Here is a 10,580-nt window from a genome sequence, read left to right as displayed (position 1 = left end):
CTTACAGCTTTGAAATCAGTGTTATGGGCATGCCATTTAACGGCTGTTTTCCCTTAGGCTGGTTCTCCCGGTCCCTTTGCATTTCAGTCTCAGAAAAATGGGGAGGTTATAGTATCTTTTCCATTGAGTTCTTGTGAGGATCAAATAAGATCATCCAGATGAAGCACTAAGTATAGTGCCATTCATATAGTTAAACACATGATGATGATTATTATTAATTTCGTATACCTGGCACAGTGCTTCACACTATTTGAGCAACATTTGTCGAATGATCAAATGAATTGCCTTTTTGTTGATTCGTTTGTTTTAATATTTCATCCAAGGCATTTCCCTGTGTGTCGTGGAGTATTAACATGGCATTTTTGGGGTTTCTCTAGGATCTGGTGCTGATCCTCATAAAGTGGGTCCTGGAAGAAGGGAGGAAGAGAACTCCTCGGTGGAGAGCTGACGTGATGGAGCTCCCCAACTATAGCCGGCAGCTGCTGCAGCAGCTCTACATGCTGTGCAAGGAGCAGCAGTTCTGTGACTGCACCATTTCCATTGGTACCATTTATTTCAGGGCCCACAAACTTGTCCTGGCTGCTGCCAGCCTCCTGTTCAAAACCCTGCTGGACAACACAGACACCATCTCCATCGATGCATCTGTAGTGAGCCCTGAGGAGTTTGCTCTCTTGTTAGAAATGATGTACACTGGCAAACTACCTGTGGGCAAGCACAACTTCTCCAAAATCATCTCTTTAGCTGACAGCCTACAGATGTTCGATGTGGCTGTTAGCTGTAAAAATCTTCTAACCAGCCTTGTCAACTGCTCTGTTCAGGGTCAAGTGGTGAGGGATGTCTCCATGCTATCATCAGATTCATTCAGAAAGGACTCAGAGAAGCCTGAAGCAGAAATCCTCTCTTCAGAGGGTTCTGGAGAGCATCCTTCCCCGGAGGGTTCTACCCCTGGAGGGGGCCCTGTGAAGGCTGAGACCCAGGAAGCAGTCCACACAGTTGCACAAGAGATAAGTGTGGATCCTTCCACTGCCCAGGAGATTCGGGAAGATGCGGATGTCCCATTGGAGGCTCCTCATACCTCTCAAGTTTGTTCTCCTTCCCCTGTTGTACAAGCCTTTAGTAAAGCAAAGGAGGCGAGCACAGAACCAGGTAACATTCGTGTAATAGTTGTTTTGTAATCTACCGTCAATTACTAGATTCAATGATCTTTACAATTTTTTTGTTTCATTGATAAATTTACCAAAGACCACTGTTAGATTCTTCTTTTAAAAGTGTCTGTGTTTTTGAGTGTTAGAAGTCTGAAGCTGAACTGCAGAGCAAAAACGCAGTATTGAAATAATGTGCCATTTTTTGTATTTACCCATTACTTTAACTAGGGGGAGGATGGCACAACGGGGAAAGCTATTAGAGACACTGTTTTCTATTACTCATAACTGATGCACTAGGCATCAATTATAAATGCAGTCTATGACCTAAAGGTTCTTGGATAACTTAAACTTTTCAAAATCATTTTAAGTAGTGAATCATTGATTTTTTATTTTGTTTTGTTTTATATTCAGAGTACGAGAGGAAACACTACCAGTTGAATTTTCTTCTAGATAATGCAGATATCTTCTCAGATGCACTCTCTGTTACCCAGGATGTTTTAAATAAACTAGAAGAATGTTCAGAAATTAAAGATGCACAGAAGAAGGTAGGTACCATGAGTTTTGTTTGCTGGTTTAGTGTTCTAAGGGTACCAGCTCCGCTTTCCATATGAGGCAGAATTATGAAAATGCAAAATACCCTAGATTCTCAATTTTTTCAAAGTTTAATTTTTTTGACATTTATTCCCTAAAAGACAGCTTTGCAAAAGTACTAGGCAGGATACTTTCAAAACAAAATTGTCGTTTGATTACCAAGTAAATCTCAACTTATAGCCACTTCTGATCCAGAATACTTAACTGATTACACCATTTTCTCTGATTAATCAAGGATTAAACAAAACAATAACACTGAAAACATGCTACAAAAAGGATGTATAAACTTACATAGTAAATTGCATCCAATTTTAGGAACATAATGGTTATTTTCAGACATCAAAACAATAATGGTGAACATTTGTTGAACATTTATTGTGCTATGTTTGGTACATATGTTATTTAATCCTCACAGAAATCATTGAGGTGGATACTATTTTACTATTTTTCAGCCTTGTTTTATAGATGAGAAAACTGTCTCAAAGAGGTGATATATCTTGGCCAAGGTCACAGAGATTATAAGACTCTGAACAAGAATTCAAACCTAAGCATTCTAACTTTGAGCCGTTCTCTTACACATTGAGTTAATATTGCCCCCCACTAGGGTAAAAATTATGTGTATATGCCATGTATGTATAAATGCTTTACTGACTGACAGAAACTGCCAAATGGTTATCATGCTCTGTTTCTTAGCTGACAATTTTTTTTCCTTCAATATTTCAGTGAGGCACATGCCCATCAGTGGGCTCGCTTGCCACCTAATTCCTCATGACCTTGCAGGAGTGACTCCACGGCCACTTTAGAACCCCCTTGCCTCCTCCTTTTCCCAGCCGTGCCTCTGTTCTGAGAGGTGCTGGCAGAGAGGACTCTGCTCCCGTAGGGTTGCTCATCTGATTGGTGAGCTAGTATTTGGAGGTTTCCACATTGCCATAGGCAATTTAGGTTTTGTTAGTTACTATTAATCCAAGAAATAAATGTTTTCTATTATTTAAATATATCCCTGATGCATAGCAAGTTGCTTTAAAAAAAAAAATCAAGGTCAAGTATTTACTTTAACAATGGTTAATTGACAGTTGGCTGTAAGTTATTTTCTTGAGAGATAAGCTATTTACAAGATTGGGCTAAAGCTGATGACTCTGTTCGGGAGGTTTCAGGTTGTAAATCCTTGGTACTCTATACCAATTATGCTGAAGGACATTATGGTTTTATATTTTTGCACTTAGATGTCCTCTTAACTGTTCAATCCATCATTTTTGTCAGTAGTTCGTTACCTTGATAGCTATAGGCACACCTCTTTATTTTCTCTCTTAAGACTTCCTCTCCACTTGACTTCGGATACAAAGGAGCAACATCATTCCTTAGATCAGCAATACTGAAATTATTAGTGACACTTCTGTATTTATTTCAGCTGTGTCTTATACACTGGTACCTAAAAGTGTCTGGCACGTAACAGGTGCTCAAAAATATTTACTGTACATGGGTTCATTTAACATTTTTTTCCCCTCCAATTCTTGTCCTAATCTTTTGATGGCAATAACATTAATAGTACTTTGAAAGAACACTGAATCACTGTTGGTGATCATTATAGGCTTATGTTATTTCTTCCTCAGTTTTGGAGGTCAGAGGAAGGGCTCCACAAATCATTTGGTGGCTGTATTTAAAACTGATTCTGTTATATTCCATAATAAATCTTTTTGCTGCAGGAAGAAAAAGGAGGAAGATACTTTAAGAACATAAGATTAAATTAAATAAAATACAGAGTTAGGAAAGTACTGCTTTGTACTGAGGCCCTGCTCCTCTCTCTCTCTCTCTCTCTCTCTCTCTCTCAGTCTGTCTGTCTGTCTGTCTCTCTCTCTCTCTCTCTCTCAGGTTGTGATAGAACTTGGAAATCTCCATCTTTAGCAAGTTCCTCATGAGCTGTGGTTTTGGTATCTCTAAACCACATTTTGAGAAGCACTGCTGGAAAACTAATGGCTTACAGAATTCTTAGTACATGATGGCAGGTGCCACGGTGTCTATGCTAACATCTCTCAAAGTCTTGAGGGGTTGCTAAATACCCATTTTCCCCAAGTATTACTCTTTGCTTACCCCTTGATTCAGCAAATATTTACTGAGCAACTGGCATGTGCCTGGCATTGAGCTGATTACTAGGAAAACAAATGTAAATAGGACTGGATCCCTGTCCTTAAAGATTATGTCTTGACAGCAAAGAAATTCTGCTACCTGTGTAATTTGGGGGGAAGTATATGCAGAAGTCACCAAACTCCAGGAATCACCAAAGACTTAGATGTTCAGTGTATTTAAGAACAGTTCACTTGGAACGTCATTCTACATTTTCAGCTACAATTGTAAAGATTATTTGGAGGGTTTCGTTTGTTGTTGTTTTTCTGTTTATACATTTTTAGCTCCCAATGATCTTTTTGAATGTTTTTTGTTGTTGGAAGTTATTTGGTTAATCAGTCATAACATAACTTGAGGTAGCTTAATATTGAAAATAATCCACCCTTATGTGTGATTTTGAGACTTGTTGTAAGGCTTTTGAGTGATGTTCTGGTTGAGATGCACCAGCTTCTTCCTTTTCTGAAAAATGAATATAGGGCGTGCAGCGGGCCTGGATTGAGATTAGGGAAGACATCGTGAACCAGTGTCTTGATTATTTTTTTTCCTGGGATAAATGATGAAAGGTGGCAAAGCCATTGCCTGAGCAATGATTGCAGCAACATGAGAAGAGGCTGGGCTGCTCGAATTGTGTGAAACCAAAGCTAAAACTGATTAAGGAGAAGTCTCCTGGGTGCTGGGATGAGGACGTGTCTTCTGCCTGTCTCTATCTCAGTATACTATCCCCTACCCATTGGAAAAAGCAGATACTGACCTAAGAGGCTTTCTCTCTGAGCTGAGTAACATCTTTATTTAAAAGGCAGACTCGGGCTTTTTTTCAGCTTCTACACTAGAACTTTTGTCTTCTTTATTCTTAGCCGTGTCCCTGCTTTTAATTAATTGTGCATATAACAAAGTGAGTCTTTCACTACAATAAAGAGTTAACTGTTTCTGCTATTGATTTCCTTGCTGTTTGATCCACTTTTCACCTAACATTCTAGAAAGACTCCCAACGCTGAAGATGTAGTAGCATTTTTTTCTCCTTCAACTTTGTTTCAAAGGCACTTAAGTCCTATCTCCTATGTGAATCTAATGTTTTCAGCCATGTCGCTGCTTTGGAGGTTTGTCAAGTTCAGGTTCGTGTTTTGTAAACTGTGTTTGCCGACAGGGTAGGCTGACCCTCTTGAGAAGTAGTTAACGGGATTCATTTTGAAGGTCTAGGAGAGATGAAAATAAGCTGTTGTTTTTCCACATCTCCTCTGTCCTAATTATTAAGGCTAAGATGTGCTGCCACAGATAGAAGGCTAGTGCTTTTATGGCAAGGAAATTACATTAGGGTAGCATTTATTAACCATCTGCTATGTACCAGTCTATACTAATTGAGACCAAGAGGAATGTTACAGATTGTCTGGCTACTGCTACAGTGTTCAAAGTGATATAGATTCCAGTAAGCCCAGTAGAATCCAGTGTAAATGGATTTGGTTACACTCAAAATCTGGGAGACGGAACTGAGAGAAAGGGGTGCTAGGTCAATTGAATGAGTTCAGTGTTTCATCTAGACTTCTCTGCTTACTCGCCATGTGACCTTGGGCAGGTTACTTCCCCTCTCCAACTCTCATTTAACTAGTCATAGTAATACCTCCTAGGATTGATGAGAGGGGCAAAGTAGATGGCACATATGCACAGTGTCTGAGATGGTGTTGAGCTCTTGGAGTCTGTGGCCCTTGGCGTTTAGGGGAAGCATGAGTGAGCAAGAATACAGTGTCACCCAAGCACATCTGAAAGCAGTAGGCAAACAGTCGGGAAAATAAGTAAATTCAGTTAAAAGACCTAAGTGTGAGGGAAAGGTTAAATGGTTTTTCACATATAACAGAGAGAAAGGAAACTGTCCCAACTTTAAATATATCGACCTATATTTTATAGACAAAAATGCTTTGATTACACATGTGACTATGAATTGATAGGAATTTATTGACATATCTTTAACTCTAAGAATCAGTGGAGTTCCAAATGTATGGTTGAAGAATAAAACTCCATTTTGGTTCATCTCTTAGAGTTCTGTAACATGGTAGCCATCAGTGAGCTCCAGCCTGTAGCAATATGTGATACCCTTCTGTTGAGGCAGATACACTGTTTCAGAAAAGGGCTCACTCCACTGTGGAGCCCCAGGCAGCATGGGCGGCTGATGGAGTAACAGTTATGAATGTTGGCTCTGATACAGGTCCCCAGTAGGTTCTGGAAGGAAGAGCAGGGCCGTCCAGGCAATAGACTGCTCCCTCCTGGCCCTTTCATCAGCCCACCCCTGTTTCTCTCCCCAGATGGTCACCCTAGCATCGCTGCTGAGCAGTGAAGTTAACAAATGTTTTAATTTCACTGCTGAGTAGTTCTGCACAAGAGAAGAAAGCAGAGAGGATAATGAGAAGCATATCAGATGCTACCATTGATGAAAGCTTCTCTTCTCCAGTGGCTCGCATGATAATGCCAGACAAATCGGACGCTAAGAAAGGTGGATTTGGGATATTTGGAGAGCTTCGGGTGAACAAAACTGGCCAAGTATAGAATGAGATACCTATATGCTATATCAATTATGATGCACTAAAGAAAAGAAGGAAAGCAAATAAAGAGGAAGAAACATGTTTACTAAGGGCATTAGCAACAAATGAGTCTTTATTGGTTATCTGTTGCTGTGTAACAAATTATTGGAACGCGTAGCAGCTTAAAGAACAGTAGCAGCTTAAAGAACAAACATTTATTACCTCCCTCTCTGTGGGTCAGGAATCCAGACATAGCTTAGCTGAGTCCCTGGCCCGCGGTTGCTCACAGGGCTGCAGTCAGGTGTCAGCCAGGGCTGTAGACATCTCAAGGCTCACCTGGGGGCGTGCTTTTTCTGAGCTCACACTCACATGACTGTGTTGTCTAAAGACATGAGTTGCCTGTGACTTGGGCCTCTCTTTAGGCAGCTCACAACAAGGCAGCTCGCACACACCCAGAGCAAAGGCAGAGAGAGTGAGAGTGCACACACAGGCAAGATGGAAGTCTAGTAACCTAACCTCAGAAGTGGCATCCTCTTACTTTTGTCATATAATCTTCCTTAGTCATTAGGTTCAGCCCAAAGGGCCTAAGTGCCTGGAAGCAGGGATATTGAGAACCATTTTAGAGGCAGACTGTCTTCCTCGGGTCCTTACTGCTGTCAGGGAAAAGGCATTCTGAAGAGATTTAGGCCAGCTGACAAAAGCATGATGGGATGAATAAACGTGACTAAAGAGAATTAAGCAATCAGTTGATGCCTTTATCTCCTTATTTTTAAAATAGAGACAAGATAAGTTCATGATAGTTACTTATTCCAATAAAATCTTAATATGGATTACTGTGTCTTATCTTTTACTTTAAGAGATAACCAAAATACATAGGGACCTTTAAAAAATGTTTAATTGAGCTTTATACAGCCATTCTGTGATCAGGAAACAAACTAAATCTAACTGATTTATAAATACTATTTATTTGGGAGGAGGGGAGAAAGACAATCTCTCTAAACAAAAATTTTAAATGTATAATTACTACTAGAATTTATAACTGTCTAGCTGAACTTTGAAAGTGTAGATATTGATGAGATCCTTTCATTGTATGTGTGTTTGTGTATATAGAAAACCTTAGCTTTTCGCTCTCTAAAAACTCTTGAAAAAATTCTATTTTCTTCTATAGTATTGACAGTGAAAAACATCAAAGGTAAGTTATAGTTTTGCCAGGTAGAAATGCAAAGACTATACTAAGAGCATACACATGAAATTAAGTTTTGGTTACCAGATTTTTTCCAGATAAATTCAATATTGCCAAAATAGAAATATTAATCCTGCATTCCAGTTGGCCTTCCTTTCATTTGTGTGAGAGATGCTCCATCCAAAGAAAGGAATGCTAATTTTGTTTCTTTTATCACTGGAGTATCGATATTTTTTGTACTCTAGGTTTGGAAGAGCCAAGATGTTGAGTTTGGTTTCAGACATATGGTGCTGAGACCTCTGGAGAATAAGGCATATCTAGCAGAAACTGTGTGGCTCTGCATTTAAACACAGAGCTCAGGATCAGAGAGCTATTTTTCAGGGTTATCTGCATAAAGGTGACATGTGAGAGCTTTCCAAAAAGGAGAGAACAAAGAGAGAAAAAATAAAAGAGTTGAGACCAGTCTTACTGCTTATGGTTATGGATTTGGAAGAAGAACCATTGAGGAAAGCTGAAAAGGAGTGGTCAGAAAGGCGAGTGTGTATCCAAAATGCTTCAGTGTGATGAAGTTAGAGAATTGTTGTACAGAGACTGTGGTAATGCCAGATGTCACAGGAAGGTGAAGTACGAGGGAATTGAAGTATTGAGGGTCTTACTTGCCAAGTCCAAGAAGCGTGGAGTTCTTGTGTCTGGCTGATCTCTCTTTCTGTTACTTTTGTTCCACAGACCATAATGGGATGTCTTGAGGGTAAGGAAGGACATTCAGCATTCCAGAGAATCCTGGATAAAGTAAGAGAAGAGAGCCTGGATGTTCAGGCTGTTGTGTCCCTGTTGAGGCTGTACCAAGATTCTAATTCTGCAGTAAAGACAGCACTGTTAGGCAGAAAGCCAGAAGATATGGAAGCAGTGCAGCCAAAAGGTAGGAGAAAACCCCATCCACCTGAGTCACTGAGTTTTATTCTGGGCAGATGCTGTACCATTTGCTCTGGTGATACGTTTCTTCAGTGGCTTAGTTAAGTGATTTTCACATAAACTCTACATGTAATTCCAGAAGCTGCATGTTAAGTATATTCGAACTAAATATGAGTCTCCATTTCTGTCCCCTAGTTAACTAAACTAGTCTGACACCTTGAAGTTGAAGAAAACCACCGTTCTTCTGCCCTTCAAAAAGCCACACATCCAAATCGGTGTTTTGAGTGTTCAGGGTGAACTGGTTCACTGACAGCACTTTTCAAGGCTGAAGTTTCTCTCATTTGGGTTAGGTACAAAGCAGTGGCCTTGCCAACTAGAAGTTAACCTCTGGCTGGCTCTGCAGCTTTGTGTTTCAACAGATAAATGAAACATTTTTCCTTTCATAGAGTTTAAACAGAATAATAAAGTATTTTCCTCTCCAAAAGGAGAGATTCTGCATTTGGGTCCTCAGAATAGGCTGAGAATCACTTTACTATTCTGTTAGATCTCTCTTGACAAACCATGCTGTCATTTTCTTCAAATTGACTAGCTTCTCTGCTTCTCTTGTGCGTCTCTAACGCTTTCTCCCCCAGGGAGCACAGAGGAGGGAAAGACCTTGTCTGTTCTGTTACTAGAACACAAAGAGGACCTGATCCAATGTGTAACACAGCTGAGACCTATTACGGAGTTCCTGGAAACAGCCAAGGAGGAATCCCTGACTGCCACTGAGAAAAGGGTAACTGTGTCGAGTGCCTCCTCCTCCCTTCTGAATTCATGTAGCCCTTTTTTTTTTTTTTTTACCTCTTTTGTGGTACATAACACTTTTTACCTTGCAGTATCTTGTACATACTATACAATAAGCACCTTGAAGTTCAGATTCTTGATTCATGCCTCTGTAACTTACAACAGCTTGCATGTTATAGTCGTGTATTAAATGATTAGATACATGGATGAATGGCTGTTCCTGCTCTGACTCAGTGAGTTTTTATTATAAATTAGTTGTCCCAAGAGTTAAGTGTCTAGGTACATTTGGAATTATTATGACACTTTTCCTCCTTACAGAAATGATATACTGTTCATCTGTAGAAAATTGGGAAAACAAGCAGAAAGAAAAAAATTCAAATCTCTCACCATCTCATCATTCAGAGACAATCACTGCTAACATTTTGGAGCACGTGCTTCCACTTTTTCTCATTTGAATTATCCTGGAATGGTGTTATCATACACTTTCGTGCTTTTTTATTTACTGTACTGCAAATACATTTCCATACTAACAATATGTATTTTGGTAGCTGTATGGTATTCTGTCTAATGGACATACCGTAATTCATTAATTCTTTATTGTTGGGCATTTGTTCCAGTATTCCTCTATTATAAATATGTTGTAGAGAATATTCTTGTACACAAATCTTTGCATATTTCTAAAATTATTTCCTTAGGATAATTTTTAAGAAGTAGGATTTTGGAATAGTATAAATTTTTCAAGTACTTGATATATATTGCCAAATTGCCCTTCAAGAAGGTTATACCAATTTACTCTCTCACTAGCTAGCTACTAAAATCCTCATGAAATTGCTGGCATGACTTTTCAAGTCAACTAGATAACTGTATTTGTTGGTGTTATTGATTTCAACTTTGTGCTAAAAATATTTTTGTATCTGGCAGGAAGGAATAGGCACTGAGAACTTTTGTGGCACCAATTCTTATAACTGTGGGAAGTGGCTTAAATGTTCAGGAGAGAAAATGTTTAGAAACCACTGGCATAATGGCTAAACACTGGATTAATAGTGAAACTTGATTCTAGACTTTCTTTTTCTCAGTAATCTTGTGTTGCTGTTTTCTCATGTAAAATGGGAATAATCTTTAATCTCAATTTTATTTTGCAAAATAACTATATTTTAAAATTTTTACTGCGGCCGTGCCACCCTGAAAGTGCCCGATCTCATCTGATCTCAGAAGCTAAGCAGGGTCGGACCTGGTTAGTACTTGGATGGGAGACCACCTAGGAAGACCAGGTGCAGTAGGCATTTAAAAAAAATTTTTTTTTTAACTCCTCTGAACTTCTTAGAGAAAGATATT

General features: G+C 39.3%; 1 protein-coding gene and 1 pseudogene across 3 annotated transcripts in view; both read left to right on the top strand.

Moving 5' to 3' along the window:
- Positions 1-10,580, top strand: part of ZBTB40 (zinc finger and BTB domain containing 40) — a 65,405-nt gene that overhangs the window by 29,176 nt on the left and 25,649 nt on the right. For 2 of the 3 annotated variants that reach the window (XM_015598882.2, XM_006924468.3), the window contains exons 2-5: positions 378-1,146; positions 1,557-1,690; positions 8,277-8,469; positions 9,095-9,237. In XM_015598882.2, coding sequence (XP_015454368.1) covers positions 453-1,146; positions 1,557-1,690; positions 8,277-8,469; positions 9,095-9,237 — 1,164 coding nt within the window. In that variant the 5' untranslated portion in view covers positions 378-452. The remainder of the gene's footprint in view (positions 1-377; positions 1,147-1,556; positions 1,691-8,276; positions 8,470-9,094; positions 9,238-10,580) is intronic. The other variant, XM_015598881.2, reaches the window with a different exon arrangement.
- On the top strand, positions 10,410-10,528 carry LOC112473105 (annotated as a pseudogene).

This window comes from Pteropus alecto, unplaced genomic scaffold, assembly GCF_000325575.1.
Source record: "Pteropus alecto unplaced genomic scaffold, ASM32557v1 scaffold39, whole genome shotgun sequence".
Taxonomy (NCBI): domain Eukaryota; kingdom Metazoa; phylum Chordata; class Mammalia; order Chiroptera; family Pteropodidae; genus Pteropus; species Pteropus alecto.
This window is presented reverse-complemented; position numbering and strand designations above follow the sequence as displayed.